General features: G+C 43.8%; 1 protein-coding gene across 7 annotated transcripts in view; it reads left to right on the top strand.

Moving 5' to 3' along the window:
• Positions 1 to 20392, top strand: part of plekhg5b (pleckstrin homology domain containing, family G (with RhoGef domain) member 5b) — a 77924-nt gene that overhangs the window by 50313 nt on the left and 7219 nt on the right. For 5 of the 7 annotated variants that reach the window (XM_017487083.3, XM_053686083.1, XM_053686084.1 and 2 more), the window contains 11 exons: positions 1936 to 2077; positions 2305 to 2404; positions 2596 to 2653; positions 4489 to 4580; positions 5683 to 5819; positions 6501 to 6661; positions 17796 to 17978; positions 18681 to 18851; positions 19017 to 19112; positions 19285 to 19485; positions 19831 to 19941. In XM_017487083.3, the coding sequence (XP_017342572.1) occupies positions 1936 to 2077; positions 2305 to 2404; positions 2596 to 2653; positions 4489 to 4580; positions 5683 to 5819; positions 6501 to 6661; positions 17796 to 17978; positions 18681 to 18851; positions 19017 to 19112; positions 19285 to 19485; positions 19831 to 19941 (1452 nt within the window). Of the gene's footprint in view, positions 1 to 1935; positions 2078 to 2304; positions 2405 to 2595; positions 2654 to 4488; positions 4581 to 5682; positions 5820 to 6500; positions 6662 to 13372; positions 13827 to 15278; positions 16030 to 17795; positions 17979 to 18680; positions 18852 to 19016; positions 19113 to 19284; positions 19486 to 19830; positions 19942 to 20392 lie in introns of those variants that run through there. The other 2 variants (XM_053686086.1, XM_053686087.1) reach the window with 2 other exon arrangements.

Genomic DNA, 20392 nt, shown 5'->3' with positions numbered 1-20392 from the left:
GCCTCTGTAACCCCAGTGGCTGGAGTCGGCGCCCAGCATGGGGCTCAAACCCACGATCCTGAGATCAAGATTTAAATGCATCGATACTGATTTGTGAAAGGATAATCTGTCAGTTAGTAGAAAAACTATTCAACCGGGCAAAAAAAAAAACGGCCCGGACACGGAGTCTGCGTGTCCCAGGTACGTGGGCTACCGATTTGTCCGCCCTTGTAGCACAGGCAAACCGTACTCACTTGTTTGCGTGGAAAGTGAACAGATGTGTCTGAGAGGAGATGGGATGGGGCGAGTCTAGGTGGAGCTGCTTGTCCCTACTAGATATTCAGGGAAGATTTGAGCAATGGTTGAGTAACGGTGTGCTGGAAGGTAATTAGAGGAGTGGCACGCTTGGATCGAAGTAGAACCGACACGGTCTACATTTCAACGTGTTCAGGAGTGAAACTTCTCCTGTGACCTTAAAACGTGTGGTACTGGGTATATGAATGATTGTGTGCTTAGTAAACCGAGTCGGCCTGAAATAAATCACATTGTTATGCTGCTTTGCTCATGTATTTACATGATCCTCCAGTTCGAGTGAAAAGCTTTGACTCACCGTTCCATTCAGCCCTCAGGCTTATGTGGTAAATGACGGAGCGCGATGCTCAGTGCGCAGCTTTGCCTGCTGCACCTTTCCCAGAGATATCAGGGTGTCACGAGTTTCTGATGCTTCTGTTTTGTTTGCAGGTTTGGCATAAGTCGGATCTTAAAATGGTGTAGTGTAAGTGGTCAGCTCCGTATAGCAGCAGGGAGTAACCTAGTGGGAAATTATGGATAGAGTAAACCTACTCGGGGGTGGATAAAACAGGTGCCCGGCCACCTGGAAAAGACGATTTTATTTTATTTTATTTTTTGTCGGGGGGGGTTATATTTATTTATTTTTTATAATTGTTAGTCGACTAGTGGTTCCATTCCTACGTAGAATGTAATACCATGGTGAAGCCACTAGGGGCAGCAACACTGATTCTGCACTGTGTGCAGAGCTGTTTTCAGGATGAGGCCGTTTTAAAGAACAGGGGCAATTAAAAAAAAAAAAAAAAAAAACAGACTCAGAATTTTAACCACAAATGTTCTCTACGAACAAATGCGAAAGCTACTGAAAATGAAATTGACAGTACTAAAACAGACGAGGTTTTATAGCCCAGTACTGCATGTCATTCAAGCAGCTTTATTTATTTATTTATCTGATGTAGTAAAATATATGTAGCAATTTCATAATTTAAATATTCATCATTAAAATTTTTTTCATTAGGTTTTTTTTTTTTTTCCCTGTTTAATTTTGGCTTCCTGAGAGTAATGATCCTGCATGTCTGTGGTTTTTTAGTACAGTTCAGATAAAGGGGTAGAGAGGGGTGGACGTGCTGCTCTTTCAAATCAATTCCTTGAAGAATCGAATTCTTTAGAGATCAGCCCTAGAGGAGAAAGTTAGTAGAGTAACAAGAGAAATGTCAAGTTGTTCCTCGCGTCCTGTCGTTGAAGGTGTTTCGCAGTTTATTATTGAACAGTGGAACAAAAATTCGCGGAATGATCTTTATTGTTCTCGTTTACACGCCACGTTTAAGATGATGAATCGATTTGTTTCTTGATTCATTCACGGGAGTAACTGACTCTTAATATTTGATTTTATTTACTTTTTGCTTCACGGTGCACTCCTTAATGCTGTAGCTCAGCACAAAGCTGTCCTCTAACTCTTCTGCCAACAGTCGCCTCGTAGATAAACATAGCTCGACTCGAGTTATACCCTTTACATGGGACGTGAGGACAGAACATCACATGATCAGAGCATCTCGTAGCTGAAACTGTGATACTTCAGATACCCCCCCCCCCCATCCCCCATTGCAGATTCTACTGACCTCTCCTCTAGAGTCTTTAAATATAATTCCTTTGTGTGTTTGTGTTCAGGTGTGCCATCATCCCGACTGCCAGGATCTGAATAATAAGAGTCCTCTTCAACTGTGCGAGTCATGCGACTCCCGCTGCCACTCTGACGAGACTGACAGCATGCACTTTGACCGTCACCCTCGCTTTGACCTGCAGACACAGAGTACGTATGACCGACGCACGCGCGCGTGCGCTCCGAAATAATTCACGCCAGCTGAAATAGAGCAGCTTGTATTTATAAGCTTGATTTTACTATCAAATAAAATTAGTAAGACCGTGAAATGTATAAATATTGCACAACTCAACAATTTCCAGTCATGTGTGCTGCTGCTACTGTTAGCAAAACAGCCTGTCCGTCTTCTTAAGACAAGCTGACGTGTGTTTCTACAGGTTCCATCCTGGCCCGGAATGTGTCTACTCGCTCCTGCCCCACACGCACCAGCCCTCCTTCTGACCTGGACGAGGAGGAGGAGGGCAGCACAGAGAAAGGGTCAGTCTGCGTATGAGAACATACCGGAACATCCGGGTTACATTCGTCTGTCATCCTCCTGGAAATGACTTCCAAATGATTTGTATTAAATCTAAATGTATTACATAGCTTCACAAACTGAATACTCTGTGCTTTTGTCATGGTTAGATTGTACTGATTGTTTTGTGTGTGTGTGTGTGTGTGTGTGTTAGGGAGCGTAAGGTAGGACCGATGAAGATAAGGAAGAAGCCCCGGAGACGTTACACTGAGGTAAGTGTTGTGTCCTCCTGCTGGGCATTATGGGTATTACAGGGACACTGGGACAGAAAATAGTTCCTCTTGTTCGGATATTCCCGACCTTGTTTTTTTAATTATTATTATTTATTTATTTATTCACCTCCAGTTTAACAGATTTGTCTGGAGTTGCTCTGTGAAATGATCACTGCGGTTATTGCTGTTCTATATTTACATTCGATTTGACAACAGCTGTGCAAATAATTTGGTATTATTCTACATGTGCGTTTTTATTATTATTACATTTCTAACTAACTTTCTTTCCTTTCTTACTCCATTCTACCTTTTCTTTTTGTTCTCTTCCGTTCGGTCATTTACATTTCTCTTCCCTTTCTTACCTCCTTTCTTTCCTTTCTCCTCCATTCCTTTCTACACGTCCTTCGCCTTTCTTTCCTTTCCGATCCTTCGATCCTTTATCTTTCTTTCCAGGGTCTTCTTTTCCTTTGGACTTTTCTTCCTTTTTTTTTTCCTTACTCTTTCTTTCCTTTCTTCCTTTTTTTTTCTTTTTCTTCTTGCCGTTCTACTATTCTTTATTCCACCTTCCTTTGCCTTCCTCTTCCTTTCTTTTCCTTTTTTCCCCCCCTCATTCTTTCTTTCCTTTCCTTTCTTAGCGTTTCTACAACTGACTATCCTACAAGTCTTTATCATTCATTCATTTGCTTTTCTCTTCCTTTCCTTTCTCTTCCTTCCTATCCTTCAATTCTCCCTTTTCTTTCTGTGATCTTTTCCTTTTGACATTTCTTCCTTTTCTCTTCCTGCTCTTTATTCTACCTTGTCTTTCTTTTTTTCCCCCTCACTATTCTACAATGCTTCATTCTTCCTTTCCTTTCCACGCTTCTTTCCATTCTCTTCTTTTTCCTTTCTCTTCCTTTCCTTTCTTTGTCCCTTACCCCATGTCCTCTATTCCTTTTTTTTTTTCCTCTCTCTCTCCCTTTTCCTTCTCATTCTTCCCTTCTTTCTGGTGTCTTCCTTTCCTTTCAAGCGTCCTCGACTTTTCTGTTCTTCCTTTCTTTCCCTCCTTTCTGACAGTCTAAACGGTAGTCTGAATCTCGGGCCAGTTTCCGAACGTCTTCTCAAGAACCTTGCCGTACTCCTCTCCGCTTTTACGGCCTTTCAGAAATAATGACGACGTTTCAGCCACAGCACACGGTTTAGCTAGAAAATGAACCGGAACCTGCGTGACGCATTCGAGCATAATATAAAATAAAACGGGAAAATAAATAAATAAAGACGTGCACGGCTTCATAAAGTGCTTAGTTTTGAGTGATGTATGCCGGCGTGATTGAACCGCTAATGTTGCGTAATCTCCGGTCCGGGGACGCGCTGCTGTGATGAAACTGGTTAAATTAGACGGTTATGTATGGATGAAGCCTCGTTCTTGGCTGAAATCAAGTGACCGTCGATTCGCCGTGAGCAATCCTTTTCAGTCATGGACTCGATCCAGGTTTAGTCAGAGTGTTCCTGCTGCGCTTTGTCATCATGTGTTTACACCAGAGCGAGTCCAGCTGTGTCTGGTTTAACGTGGCTCATGTATATTGCAAAACTGTCCATCTAGCCTCCATATTTGTGGGTTTCCCCACTGAGGTCTGCTGAGCCCTTTATCACCGGTGGACCGCTCGGCGTTTTAATAACACAGGAAATTACAGACGTCTGCGAGTCATCTCCAGCTCAGGATGCGGCGCTTTAATTATCGACTCGGACTCGTCTTTAGACTGATGATGACAGTTCTGCAGCTTATGTCTTAATGAGCCTGGAATGATTCACCTGTTGTGTTCTGAATGCACCCCCTTCCCCTCCCCCCCTCTCTGCAGGACCCCACCAAGGAGTGCTTCACTCTCAAATTCGACCTGAGCGTCGACGTGGACACGGAGATCGTTCCCGCCCTGAAAAAGAAGACGTTGAGGTGAGTCAGGTCGGAACGTTCCGGACCTAGCGCCGTCCACCGGGTAATCGTCTCCTGAAGAGCACCGTCTATGCCGTAGTCTTGCCGATAAGTCACCTGTTAGATATACGGATGCTGCTTTTTTTTATAATTTTTTTTAATCCACTTATACAGTGAGAGGAAAGAAGTACTCAGACACTTCTATTTTTGTTATGTGATGTACAATATATACGAAAGACGCTGTCGTCTTTTTTTTTTTTTTTTTTTTTTTTTTTTTTTCTTCACATTTTGTGCTTGAACAAAAAAAAAAAGCTGTGTATTCATAATCATATGACAAATATGTTTGAAAAAGCTAAATTGATGGGGGAAAGTACACGGACACCACAAATCACCGACCTTGGTACTTTGTTGTAAAGCTGTTGTTGGCACTTACAGCTTCGAGGCATTTATTTATTTATTTATTTATTTATTTATTTATTTATTTATTTATTTATTTATTTAAGCAATGTGGTTCCGCTCCTCTTGACGAATCATCTTCAGTTCCTCAAGGTCACAAGGGTCCCTGCAATACACTCTCGATTTCAACATCCTCCAAAACCTTTCAGTGGTCATTCCTGATTGGCTACGACACGCACGGCCTAATTCTAGAGTCATTTTGTCTGTATATCTGGGCTTGTTGTCCTAATCCGTCTTCTCCACGGTTTCGGTTTCACGGCTGCTGAGATTTAATCCCCTTCTTTCTCCAAACATGACGAGGTTCTTATAAATACTTTTTTAGACCTCGCATGTTTGCGCGTCGTCTTTTTTTTTTTTTTTTTTTTTTGTAAGAAGGGAGATAATTGTGTTGCGGTTCTTTTCTGTTTGTTCTCCGCGTAACTGTCGTTCGTGCTGCTTTTCAAGTTTCTTCTCTCCTCCCTTCTTTATCCTTTAGTCCGAGAGCACGTACTGAATACGTTATTTTCCCCTCATTTAATCATTATTAGCCTGTCAATTTCGGTGACCATGTCAATATTAGGACAAATACAATGTGGTGCGATTCTGCACCGTCCAAGCGTTTTAAAAATGTTATTTCTGCTGACTATTGTTGCTAATTTCGGTCGCTTTCGCCCATCTGTATATGCAGAGAGGTCCTGGGCCCTGTTTTTGAGCGTAAGGGGATTGAGCTTTCTCGAGTCGACTTGTTCCTGGACCAGTCCAACACCCCCTTGTCACTCAGCTTTGAGGCCTACCCTTTCGGAGGACACTACATTAAAGTGAAAGGTAAGGTTTAAACTCGAGTCTGGCGTAGTGGTAGGGTGTAGATTTCGAATCGGTGTCGATTTACTCACGCGATGATTACTCACGCAGTCTTCACGCCTCCAGGGTTGCATGTCTTTACAAAACCCCCACTAATCAGCACATCCTTAATCATCTAGCATGAAGTTGCGATCAAAATTATTCGACCCCCTTTTGCAATTCAGGCCTGTTTTGCATTATTTCGTGCGTGTTTGCAACGAACACAAGGCGGTTTGAAGGAGGCGGACGCGGCACGCAAACCCGAGAATATTACTGAACTGGGTTGCATTGCTCATGAGGGAGTAAACCTGATTTGTAATGGGGGTTTGAATAATTCTGATTGCAACTGAATGATTAGGAATGTAAAAAGTTTCAGTGTGATGCCCTGGACGTGTCCTGCAAGTCTTTGGTCCTGATATTTCTTGGTGTAATCATGTGTTAATCGGAACGGCAGCGAATAACCGAGTCAGAGATTCGTACTGCTCTGAGTACAGTGAGGATTACAGACCGTCAGACGTATTACTTATCGATGTGAAAGTGTTACTTATTCATTTGATGTCATTTGAGTACTTAGTATTGAACCGAATAGAATGTATTCATTTGATCTTTCTCTCTCTTCCTCTCTCTCTTTGTCTGTGCGTGTTGGTATGGGCATGCATGTTGTAGCTCGTCCTGGCGATGAGCTGAAGGTGGAGAAGGAAGTGAAAGAGTCTCTCACGATGCCCAATATGAACATTTCAGCTGGGGGTAGTCCCTACATCCTCAACCCTTCCCATGACAAGACTGAACACGGCTCGCTTACCCCCCAAGATAGTGTGGACATATTGGTCAGTATCTCTTGCATTATCTCTGCGTTGTAAGAATGCAGTCGTATCAAGATCGGCACAGACCTCAGAGAATTGTGAATAATATCTATGGATCATGCATATAATAATAGATAGCTACTCTACATGTGATCTAGCCCTGTCGAAAAGTATGCAAAAAAAATTCCAAATTCCTTTTTTTATTTTTTTTATTTTTTATTCTGCTCATGTCGCTACACTGTTACAGCTGTAATGTACACAGAAACTCCTAACCTGGCATCGTTTCCTTGTCACACCCACAATGTATGTACTAGTGGTTGCACAGCTATGAATTATCACTAGCGATTTAAAAAAAAAAAAAACGCCGTCTCTTCAGTAGAGGTCGACCGATAATCGGTTTTCCCGATATTTAAGCATTTTTCCGTGATCGGATTTTGTAATATCGGCTCCACCGATAAATGGCGCCACCTTATGGTCGTTTTGAGGATCGCTTACAGAACCGCCGTCGCAGCACTGTATCTAAGGAGAGACAGCAGTGCACAGGTGAAGTATACTCGCTTTGCTTTAATGAAACTTTATTTAACATAACATCGCCATTAATTCACAAATTACATGTGTTCCATAAATGCCTGATATGTAGTTGAAGGAGCTTGGCACAAAGAAATAGAGACAAACTCGCTGAGGCACGTAATCTGTTTACTTCATCAAAGCTTTTATTTAAAAAAAAGAAAAATAAGACACTTTAATAACAGTGCACTTTTTGTTTCTTTATTTATTGGTGTGTAAATAAGTCCCCCCCCCTCCTTAAAATGCACTCGTGTGCCAAGCTTGAGCCTGATGTACGGTAGCTCTGCTGAAATATTCGATTCAGGGACTGAGGGTGTGCAGCATGGAATCTCACATCCATCAACAAAGCCTCAGAGTCTTGTCTGACCTTCCTTGGACCCTCCGTCCACGCTATGTCTACAGCAGTGTCCGGTATAATGGCTGATAATGACCCGGGAGTTGTAGCTCCACGTTCGAGTCTGAGCTCGGCAGCATCCGAGAACGATGCTTTAACGACTTTCATTCACTTTAAGGAACGAGAATCATAACTGCGTGCTTTTCCTTAGTTTTTTGGGAGCCGGCGTGAGTGGAACGAAAAGCCAGACAGTCCCATGCATTTGACTAAGCTGATATATGGAAGTGATCATGTACCATTTAAAGCAAAAACAAGATGAGTGTAAAATTGGCTTCAGGACTGGTTTGAAATCGTTTCACCCTGCGTTTGTCTAGCTACTATGTTTTTCCGCCACTAGTAGACCCCACCCCACAGCAACAACTCACGAACGTATTGATCGACTAGTCTACGCAACCCCTCAGTCTTAGTATGTAGCACGTTCTGTGCTCGTTAGCTTCTTTCTCAGGCCGACCCAGCCTCCTTCCTACCGAGGTCTGATTTCGAAAGGTCTCTGATGTCAGCAGCTCGGACGAGAAGCTACAGACACTTTCATTTTTCTCTTTCAGCAGGAAGTGCTCGAGTTCTGTGAAACAGAGATCATAGACACAATGACGGATATTTTCCCTTCCCGGCAAACGCAGGTTTTTGCTGGTGGGCACCGTTGTGCAATCCTTCTCTGGCTGTTCAGCCGTTAGGGTTTTCAGGCTTTGCAGCTATTTAAGTATTGATTTGAATCTCTGTCAAGTTTTCGGCTGGTGTTAAGGCCTTCTTGTTCCTTATCACTCGGCATCTACACGAAACTTGAATTTCTTCGGATCTTTCGTTTATAGTTACTGACATGACGGACTGGTCCGTGTGAGGCAGATTATATATATATATAATTATTATACCTTTCACATGAAAGGGTTACCTTAGATGTCGGATGTATATGGGAGATATAGATGTGTGTTCACCAGTCAGTAAAAAGGAATTCTTGTACCAGGCAAGTTGGTCTGTTGGCATCAAACCTTTCAAGCGTTTGTAGCGTGTGTAGCGTTCGATTGAGGTTTATTCGTTAAGCTTGGCAACAAAACCTTGTGACGAGAGTTCTTCAGTAGTGCATAACGACGTGCGTGTTTAGTCTTTGCTCAGACTGTGCTCTCGGTGAGAGGAAAAGGCAAGTACGCACGTGTTCCATCCCTAAAGTTGTATCTCTCACAGGTTCAAAAGTCTGCTTCGAAAGCCTCTACAGTGTTGGTCTTTAACAAGAAAACCTCACCGAACACTTCATCGCAATTATTGAAAGGAGGTTTATTAGACAGTTTCTGAGAAGGGGCTCGCATTCAATAAAAAGAAAAGTATTTAGCTAGTTCGCTAATAGTTATAACCTTCAGGCTTTGATGAAGAAGAATAATTTTAAAATAGTGTATTAGTGGTTAGGCAAGCATGTCAGGAAGTACACATTAGTGAAAAGTATGGTCACATTTTTGGCCACTAGTGTGCGCTGTAGAGCTAGCATTGGGCCCTTTTAAAACATGCGGTTTGGGGTATTGGCCTGATTTCAGCTTTGCTGCACTTGCCCTGAAACTGACCTCCATTCCTTTTACCCGATTTAAACAGTGAAGATAATTAATTTGGATAATTACTTTCGCCTCCATGCTGTGCTGTAGGCAACGCTCGGGATTGCGTTTGCGCATTTTCCTGACGACAAAACATCAAGCATTTGCATTACAGTAACCCGTGCCAATTTCCACCACTCCACCTTCCTCCTCCCTTCTTTTTTTTTTTTTTTTTCTTTCTTCCTGGAAGAGATTTCACATTGTTCCTTGGTGCTATTCTGAATATAATCCCACCACTGTATGCAAATAATACTCTGTGGGTGTCTCTAGTCGCTAAGGGAATATAAAGTATATTGTATGGATCATATTATAAGAGCAGGACTCCCATGGAAGAAGAGAGCTTGTATCTCAATGGGGCTTTCCTAAATAAAGGTTAAATAAAAGTACGTTATATCGTATGTGTATACGGGGGCGTTTTATTAAAAGTCGGCGCAGCAAGTAGATAATGGGGGTTAAACGCACCTCTTAGGAAGGATGTGTGGAAAATTTGAACACGCTGGATTTTTAAACGTCATTCTAGCAAAACAGCAGCGTTTTCAGAGAAATATGCGAGATGTTTTCCCTAATATGAGACGTCGTATAAGGGGTATGTTGACTTGCATTGTTTCCAAGGGGGACTCTTTGCCCAAAACCAAAAAAATCCAAATGAATTACTCAACTGACAAATTTGGTATATGAAAAGTACAAAAAACCGTTCATGTACAACTTTATTATAAATACATACTATACTATTATCCAAGGATTCAAAAATAAATCCCTGAACAGATTATTCTCAGGAATTGCCGTCATGACATTTCACAATCAGCGTGATTATTGCGTCGTAAAGCCTTTTTTCACAATGATTCAAAAACTACTTTCCTGTTTGGACTTTCCCATTTCGGCATGTCTAGACTTCCCCAAATACATGGAACTGGAATTTGACAGCTTGCCATATCAACCAGCTTACAGGAACCTGTCCTTCATCTGCGTTGACCTTGAAGGCATGCTTAGAGCCTCTGAATTTGACCGCACACTTGAGGTCAGTTTTATTTATATTTTTTTATATCAATAGGCATTGCTCTACAGAAGTTCCGAAAACGGAACTCCACTCGTCCCCGCATCAGTACAGGGCCTGGTCGGTATTGTGCTCCTCCAGAATGTTTATGATGGCTCTTGGTGGTTCTCAGATACAATACGACTGTATTTGATCCATGCGTGGCGTCTTCCCCACTGCGCCACGACCCCTCACCAAAGCCCGACCTTTTAGAACAAACCCTCCACCCCATGGAGCACTGGGGGCGCTAATGACCCAGCAACCCCTCCTCCAGCTCTAATTTCCTGTGTCTGTTGCGACGACCTTTACGGTTACCATTTGATGTGCGCCTGGTTTTCTCTCTTTCAGAACGTTTAAAGGACAAATGTCTCACAAGAGCGGCTTTTTGGTGAAATCCGTGTTCATGTCCGATGCTCCGTGTTCTTTGATCCTGGTCTTGAGTGTTTGCACTGAACTGCGCTTGACCTCGTTTTTAAGGCCCAGTCAGCTGTGTGAGTATCTGGAATACTTCCACATCCGGAGTTATTTATCAATGTAAAAGCACCTACAGTATGGAAGATCCTCAGGTTCCTTCAAATGAATGTTTAGAACACATTCTTTAATTTATTCATTAAAGCGTAGATCTTTTAAGCCCTGAAACCTTCTTCAGATCTGCGTGTGTAGGGAATCGATCAACGATGGGGTTGCCATTACCTCTCCAAAGGGGGTTATTTTCCTGTAACAGCACATCCTGAAGTGTTTTTTTTTTACTCCTTTTATACCGCAGTATAAATCAGAAAGTGCAAAGTCCTCTACCCTGAACTCTCCCATGGGGAAAATGTCCTAGCACTTTGAGACTCCTTCCATAATTAAAGGATCAGGTTATGTGGAGTGTCCGTCATACAAGTCCCCGTGTGGGCTGCTACTATAGAAATGACGACGTATTCGAACGAGCTGTTTGATATAAACCGGTGATTTGCCTTTCAGCCGGCACTACGGTCAGAGCTGCTATTATAACAGCTTGTGACCAAACGGGGTTAGAATTCGACCTCGCTGTTGTATAAGCTGATCTGGCCTGGATTGTCTACCTGTTTGATGGAGGGATAAGTCACACAGCAGCGAGGCTGATGGGATCAGAGGCGGCCCTTTCGGGGACTAGAGCGCATGACCGCTGTCATTACGACAAATATATGAGTCCAATATCTGGGCATCTAACTCCTCAGGCTATCGAGCCAGAAATAAATCTGACTGCCGAACCTTCAAGGGCACCTCATCATAATCCCCACGTATTGAATAATACGTTATTATTCAAACGTATTGTTCGTGACGGTAGTATGTCTTCTAATTTAATACAACCGTGCAGTTTGGAAACGCGAGTGACGATAAAGTAACGAGAAGGGAGATCGATTGAACCGTCAAGTGTATATCAGTACAGAATTATTTTATTCGTATAAACGTTTACATTTTTTTTTAGCTATGGATCGTCTGAAAGTTTTACAGCTCAAGCCAAGCGTGACTGAGTGAAGACGGGGGGGAAAAAATAGTATAATAGCGATAGAATGGAGAAGAAACCCGGACAGGACCTCCTCTAATGACGTCTCCTCCGTGGAAGAGAACCTGCGTGTTTTCGTTTTCTGTGAAATCGACGTCAGGTAAGCCGGAGCCACGTATGCTTTAGAAACCATTTTACCAAGAAGAGTAAACTCCTCTTTCCCGTACCGTTAAACTCTTCGCAAAGCACCCGGACCGTTACAGAGCTCTTACAACCGAGGCTCGTCCCGTAAACGTTTAATCGATGTCACCACGTCATTCCGTTATACGTTTTACTCTCTTAAGCAACACCTTTTTGAAATCAGTCCTGTGCTGCTCTACGAAAACGGTGCACACCAATCAGATTTGAGCATTCTTCCGTACTGCGGTGTCCAAGTAAATAATTCACAACAGGATGTACCGAAGGGGTTTATTCCTTTATTTCACCCCCCACCCCCCCCCCCCTCTCTCTCTCACACACACTTGAAGGTAAGATATGTAATTAAATTTCTGGGGGGAGAAATTCATCATGTTACCAAGTAACCAGAAACTCCTCTTTCCTGAAGACTTTCCTACAAGTGGTAGGAAGAGACTGGAAGCTCCTTCTGCACAGTGTTATTGGAAAAATGTTCGACTTGCCGAAAACGTCACCATATCAATATTTAATTAATTAATTTTTAAATTGGTGAAATAATTTTCAGTAACGCAACCTTTTATTTGCCTTCGAGTATGTCCGACGTACAGTACAAGTCCTTGGGAGTGAGTATTAGAATTAGCCCGTGCTGAATTATAGCCAGAACTCCTGCCTGAGCCGCCCTGGACACATTCTGACCAATCAGGTTCGGGAATTCAACAGTGCTAACCATAGCACTGTTGCTATTAACAAGTACTTTACAGCAAAAGTGTGGTTTGTTTCATTTTGTTTAAATTGTAAGCGTTGCATGCATGCATGCCGTGTCCTGTGTGTATTGATTTGCCTCGTGATTTTTCATGATGCCTTTATGGATGAAAGGAAGGCAAGAAATGGTAGGTCTCACCTTGCTTGCACGGTGCGGTCCCTTCCAGCGCACTTCGCAGCCCATTTCCCCAGAGCCGCACCGAGTCTAACCCGATTATCATGCAGTTAGTTTCAGACCATCAGCCCCCGTGTAAAGAGACAATAGGGACAAGCAAGAATACACAACTCGGGGGGAAGACGCATATCTTGTTAACTGTTCTGCTAAAACAAACAAAAAGATTATAATTTTTTTAAATGTATTGTATTTACTATGAAATCCTGGTAATATTTCAGCCCCATATATGAATAATGTATATTCAAATACATTACTATAATAATAATGATTAAAAAAATGAAGTGAAACTGCTAATCCAGGTGATACAGCTGGTCATTCTCTAGATTATATCCAGAGGTTCGTTAAAGTAAAGCACGAATCTGGTGTCACTTCTGAGATTCAAGCATTCCGTTTAAGGATTTGCGGTTTTAATTCTAATAGTCACACGTTTGCGTCCGTTGGTTTCTGCCTCTGAAAGAGACGACGCCAGTGGAAGAACTCCTCAGCGGAGAGTTTGCACGTCATTAGCTGTTTTAACACGACTTTTTTCTTTTGATAAGCGATTATGCACGGTCTGCTGTTCTCCAGCCCCGAGAGGGGGAGGGAGGGCGCAGCATTTGCTGTGTGAGCGCTCTGAGGACATCAGAACTGTATGTAAATGCGCGTGTGTGTGAGATAAAGTGTTGAAAGTGGCTGGAGGTGGGAGGTACTCAGCGGTCCCTGAGCTCTGTAGCATCAGTGTCGCTCTCGGAGTCAGAGTGGCTAGACGATCTTCAGAATCCTCCTCCATGGTGCTCGGTTTTTGTTTTTGTTTTTTTCTTGCTCACGCGTTAGTCATATACAGGTCGGGATTCTGAAGATTCGTTAGTTTATACACGTTGTTGTTGTTTTGGATCCGTGCTGTGTTGTATTTGGGGCTTGGAGGAGTCTCCTGATCTGGGCCCTGGTGAGTTTAATGGTGCGTTTCGGTGGCCTGTCTTCCTGGCGAAGTTGGGACTTGCTCCACATGGTCCCTGAGAACTTGCCCGATCCGCAACGACCCTCTACACAATGCGAGGTAAGGTATAACGTCTGTCAGTTGGTTGCAGATGTGATCTGTGCTTGTTTGTCACCTGTAGCGGAAGCTTGTTTTTATTCCCGTTTCAGTTTCCGAGAACCGGGAGAACCCTGGTTGTTTTGATGTCTTGCTCGTTTAGCAACCGCGAGCCTATGCGGAGGGATGCTCAATAACAGGAAGTCTGTAATGGAAGCAGAACGCATGATGCGTAATGGAAAGACCCGAATAGTGTCGGACCCGGTGACACGTTCAGGGCCCTGTGTGGGGATGTACAAGCTTATCTGTGCCTGGTGATAAGATTCCTCCAGGATGTCACTGTTTTTGATCACTGATTAATCTGCAATGCTGCCGTCTCAATGGCTCTTTGTTTTACCTGTGGATTTGACTAATAGCACTATATGGTGCTGGCCCTGAAACCTGGATGATGTTCGTCATCCAGAGGCTAACAAGTGAAACCGGGGACTTGTTTATCACCGTTTTGTTCCGGGGTCTCTTTTAGGTGTCAGGAGCAGGAGGGATTGCACATAGTGTTGATCAAAGACTGATCAAGGACTGTTCTTATCTTTCTCGTAGTGACTCACTAGAGCGCACACACACACACACACACGCCGGATTCTCGCAAACGGCGTTGCGCCGAAAACGTTTTGAGCATTGCCGAAACACCGTCTTAAATCTGGGAATTTTCCATGATTAATTATTTCGTTATTAAACGGCGAGGCAGATTTGAAATTCCTGCGATGTAGGAGTCTATTACACTCCCATCGCAGTTCCCGTAGCTGTCGAGATAAGCCCAAGAGGTCAGAATGTCTTTCATGTTAAGCTAGGTGAGTGGACACAACAAGACCAGTTTTGTACCCTTTGGAGTACAGGCTAGGAAATTCCACATTTTTGAACATCTGAGTGAACAATTTTTTAAAAAAAAAACAAGGAGCTTGGGTGGTTAGAGCGCTCATCTGTGTGAGTCTTTAAGGGGAAACAATGCAGATTAAGGAGCACCGGATGCATGATATTAAAAACTCTATTTTTTTTCCTTGTTTTTTTTTTTTTTTAAACTATGTGCATATCTCAAGTACAAGCGGAGCAGCACGTGCTGTAGTTTGGGATTTTCCCCTCATGTACTCCAGAGGTCATTTCCCTCTGCTTAAAGGCACCGAGATTAGGAAAAGCTCTTCATGCTTGTTTTTTTTTTTTTGTTTGTTTTGTTTATTTTTTTTTTTCATAAGAACCCACAAAGCTTGGTGTACGTACTTTAACTAAATAACCGAGGACTCTTATACGCCAATATAAACTCTTTAACATAATGCTATAATCGTAATCTAGGGTTTTAATAGAACATTCATCCACCACAGCAGTATACAGTTCATTACCTCGTTACCAGGCATACTACTATCTCCCAACTCACAAAATATGCGTCAAGTATTTCCTGTTTGTGTAAAAAATAAATAAATAAATAAAAAAAATCCCCAAGAGTGTTACGTTCTTGTTATTCTATCCAGAACGTAATAACTTTATTAGGATCTAAGACTGAGATCTTTTTCGACAAATGCTGCGACACTTAAGGAAGCTCAGTGGTGCTCAAGTTGAAATGAATCCCAGTTGGGGAAAGTGATTTGTCCGAGGAATTTTAGACAAAGAAAGACATGCCTCCAAACAAACGGTTGGCACGTCTGTGGTGCCAGAATGTTTTGTTGAGACACAGCAAGCCGTCCCGTGGGTGTGTCTGCATATGCAGATTAGCCTTCTGGCTATCAGAAGCCACACCTCTTTCTTCCTGTTCACACATAATCGGACGAGATCCCCCTTGTTGCCATGACGCTCGAGGAGGAGTCCTTAGTAATGCAGGACGGCAGTCTCATTCGCTACCGGACGACAGCGAGAAGGATTTTGTTGGGGAGGGGACCAAGACCTGCGGCGATCCTGCTCACGAGCCCTGAGGAACTTCGTTAAAAAACAAAGGACACAGAAGCAACAGTGTTCGAGCTAGGGAGACCTTTTGTTTTTGGCTGAGAGTTGAACTTCTGTTCTTGCAGCTGCTATGGTGGCACGGTACACGTGTAGAAGTTAACGTGTAGGAGTAAACGTAAGAGGGTTGAGAGAGAGAGAGAGAGAGAGACAGCTGGCTCTGTTATGGGCCAAACTCTGTGAATCCATTTGAAGGATTACGATGGTCTTCACTGCCTTGGACATGTCGCTTCCTTCCACGGTGAGTATAGCTCAGTCACTCCGAGAATCCTTTAGATCCTCGGTCGATGTGTACAGATGTGCTGATGTCGCAGGTTTGGTGCAGAGATTTGCCATGCATTGAGTAGCTTCATTCCACCTCGTGCACATCGATTCTTTAAAAAATATTTAAATATATTTTTAAATAAACCGGTCCTTTCCTTGATTTTTACATGTAAATCTTTCTTGTTTTTTTTTTTTTTGTGAGTTTCAAGCACGTGTTGCTTTTCATAAAGCATGATTTAGTCATGTATCCTTTTACATTAGACTTCTCCATCCGTTCTAGTTCTGCGAACCTTGGTTCTGAGTGTTTTTGTGCGCAGTCGGTCATAAGTTAGTAGCAGCGTAGCCCTTCCAGCCTGCAGGAGTTAACTGTTGCGCTGGCCGCCAGCAGTCCTTCCTCTTCTTTCTCCTTGGGGTTGTGACACTTCCTGCCATCTGTGTTCCTGTCCTTGTCCTCTTGGCCCAGATTCCGCAGAAATCCCCTCATCAAAGCCTTATCGACCGGTCTTCCTTCGGTGCCCTGGTGCCCTGGTGTCAGAGCTCTAAATATAGGATAGAATTTTAGCAGGGCACTTGGTATCATCCATCAGCCCTGTTTTTCCATCCAAGTCCTGACCGGCTGAGGCAACAGCAGATTTCATCACAGTCGGAATACTAATGAGTGATTAGAGTGATTCACTGTGTGTGTGTGTGTGTGTGTGTGTGTGTGTGTGTGTGTGTGGTGGGGGGGGGGGGGGGGCTTGGGCTTTTTACTTTCTGTGCTGAAATTTTATCCTAGTGGTTTTACATACCACTGCGTCCGTTGTGCCGTCTGAGCAAATCAGAGTTGCTCTTACAATCGCAAAGGTGGTTGTTGGTTCCTAATATCATAGCTTCGTAATCTATTGAAATTTGAGAATGTGCGTTCTATACGACACGTACATACGTCAAACGACACCGTTCCATTCTCGTTTGTTTTTCCTCTCCGCCGGTTTCCTGTTTTGCACCCGTAGCCCAGAAATGCCAGAGTCCTGCTCGGAATGTTGGAAGTCGTTAGTAGGGAACGTCGCTCAGGGCCGTGGAATTCCACAAGCTTTGGAACTGGAGGTCGTTAGCTTTGTTTTCGCCGGCTGCCCGGAAGTTTGCAGAGCACCGATGGCAATAACCGCAGCGAGTGTTTGTTCAGCTCGCCGGTCGTCATAAAGAAGATTACGACCGGCCGCGTGTGTGACGCGTGACCGCGCGCTCTGATAGGTCGAACAATGCAGCACGGGACAATGGGAGGCTATTTCTAGTTTGTTTAAGGAATCTACCCTCGTCCCCGAAGATGAAGTCATGAGGAAATGACAGTATAGCTTATTGTGTGGCTAGCCGGGATGGTGTTCTGTGATCTCCCACTGCTGCTGATGTCATTGTTTAATACATGCCCCTGCATTGCTATATATTCCACTTCGGTTATGTTTGCAATAGCTCATCAAATTTTCCTCCCTCTTACGTTTCTTGTCTCGTTTCATATCTTTTTATTCTGTAGCCCCTCCTTTTTCTCATCCTCCTCAAAACCACCCCTTGCGAAGAGCTTTTCCTGAAACTCACCTGATGTTTTTAGTGAAGTCACTCCTGTATCATCTATGAAAACATTTGGAAATTCCCCTCGTCCATCTATGTAAACTTTCATGATCACCTCACTATGACCTCTTCAGGGGGAATAAAACCTCACTCTCTCTCTCTCTCTCTCTCTCTCTCTCTCTCTCTCTTTCTCTTGTTCAGGGTCAGAGTCAAGCACGTCGGCGGAAGAACATGACCGAGTTCCTGGGTGATGCCAACATCCCGTCTCCAGACTCCCTGGTCCAGCTTGGTGGTTCTCTTCCGACCATGGCCTCTGCCGGTTACGATAAACACAAGAACCGCAGCGCTAGCCGCTTTAGCGGTTTCTTCTTCCCCTCTTTCAAGGTGAGGACCCAGTTTCCCTTTATTCTGCATGGCTGCACGTCAGGAATCGGCTTCCCGGAGGCCGGATTTCCACTAACGCTAAGCTATGAGAACAAACCGGAGAAATTAAAAGGAGAGATGGTCTCACAATGTGAGGTGTAAACTGGTGCCAATTTCTCAGAAAGCTGACTAGGCAGACGCTTGTATGAAAAGAACGAGGTTTCCCGGGTATCGGTTAACGGTTTTCACCCTCTGTCTCGTCCCACTGGGAGAGACATGTAGCAGATGTGTGACAGGACGAGGCTGTAGCTGTCACTCAGCTGTCACGTTTGGCTTATTTTCAAACACAAAGTTTTTTTTTTCCTCCCTCTAACGCTCACAGTGACCAGAAAAGAGACCTGACCTCACGTCCCAACGGGACCTGGCTACACAAAGCAGGGGTTAGCTTGGGCCACGTTAGGCCAGATCATTGGCTTTGTTTCTACCCTCTATTGTCTGAAAGTCACTAACTCGTTTTTTTTTTACAGCAAGTACCTCAGCCTCTGAAAGCAGAACAGTTGCGTAGTTAGCCGTGAGCCCTCAGACGAGCGTAGTTGCAACAAAGTGGGATTAAAAACGATGGCCTAGAATGAAAGGATATTTGTAAGCTACCATTAAACTATGAACAGAAAAGGTATTGATCTGCTTGATCTGTAACTGTTCGCCTGTGTGTGTGTGTACTAGGAGGTGGACCGCATGGAGCGGCTCAACAATAGACTGCAGATGTACACGTGCCATGGCATGCCTAAGGTGCATCCACATCTCTCCTTCCACCATGACTCCTGGGAAGAGGAGGAAGAGGAGCCTGACCTGACACTAGAGGACAGCTGGCAACAGCTGCTAGAGAACCCAGAGGTAACACACACACACACACACACACACACAGTTTTCAGTACTATATAGTAGAAATTGCCAGTATTTATCTGTCAGAGTGTATAAAAATGTATTTTACGGTTATGTTGCGATATTTTTGCTATGGTGAAAGGAATTCTGGGGTTTAATTGAAGTGATGTGTTGCAGACTCTGAGCAGACGGCAGTTCCACCAGCAGGAGGCGATATGGGAACTGTTCCACACTGAAGCCACCTACATCAAGAAGCTGAAGGTCATCACTGATGTAAGGTTCAGGTTTACTTCTACAGTATGCTTTCAGTTTTCCCAACCCAGCTCTGTCTGTGGTACACGAGACACCTTTACTTGTTATTGCTCGACAGTCCAAGCCCAGTTCATCGTGTTGTTTTGTGTTGAGCCGCGTGCTGAAATGTTGCGCTTTGTGCTCCGTGGTGCAGCTTTTCCTGTGCGGCCTGCTAGACCTGCAGGATACCGGCCTCCTGAACGAAGTGGAACCAGCCAAGCTGTTCAATAACATCCAGGACCTGGTGCGAGTACACACGGCACTGTGGAGTCAGGTCATGTTACCGGCGCTGCGGAAAGCTCGCCAAGACCGGAGCGTGCTCGATCCGACCGATCTGTTCGAGGGCTTCCAAACGGTGAGTCTACACTCAGAGAGGGCACGGCGTACGATCCTGTTTCAGCGCCCTCGCGTTATTATTATTATTATTATTATTATTATTATTATTATTATTATTATTATGGTCGTAGTAATCGAGTCCGGTTCGGTTGTTAGTCATTGTGCTTGTTGGGTGAATTAGTAAGACTAGTTAGACAATCGATGTGGTGTTATTTAATGTTATCATTTATTTAACGTTCATGTAAGCTGGATTTTTTTTTTTTTTTTTGTACGTGTTAGTTTAAACCACAAAATCTACAGTAATGTGTATACTGCGAGTATGATTGCGTTAATGTTTTACCATGGTGTGTGTGTGTGTGTGCAGTTTGCGTCCAGGTTCCAGCCGTACCTGCATTACTGCATGGAGGAGGAGAGCGGTTTGGAGTACATGCGCACTCAGCTGAGAGACAACGAGCTCTTCAGGATCTACATCACAGTGAGTTCTCGCATGTGACTAAATCGCACTGCTTTGCATATCTGCGCAACTTAGGACAGTTACGCCTTCTACGTCAAGGCTTCTTTCACTTATTATTATTATTATTATTATTATTATTATTATTTTGCTGCAGCAGCAGCCAGGGATCCCTTTAACTGTACAGTAAATTCCACTGACCTCAATTTATTTTACGAACATAATCCAGACGCCGCTTAGCATTAGCGGTTAGCACGTTTGCCTCGCACCTCCGGGGTTGTGGGTTGGATTCCCACCTCCCTCCCTGTGCTTTGGGGGTTTCCTCCGGGTACTCCGGTTTCCTCCGCTAGTCCAAAGATGTGCAATGTAGGCTGATTGGCATGTCCAAATTGTCCTTAGCGTGTGAACGTGTGTGTGTGTGTACGTGGGTGTCCCCCGCCTCGTCATCCGAGTACCCTGGGATAGGCTTCAGGCG

The sequence above is a fragment of the Ictalurus punctatus genome, chromosome 15, assembly GCF_001660625.3.
Source record: "Ictalurus punctatus breed USDA103 chromosome 15, Coco_2.0, whole genome shotgun sequence".
In the NCBI taxonomy this organism is placed as follows: Eukaryota; Metazoa; Chordata; class Actinopteri; order Siluriformes; family Ictaluridae; genus Ictalurus; species Ictalurus punctatus.
The sequence above is the reverse complement of the archived record's forward strand: the minus strand, read 5'-3'. Positions and strand labels throughout refer to the sequence as shown.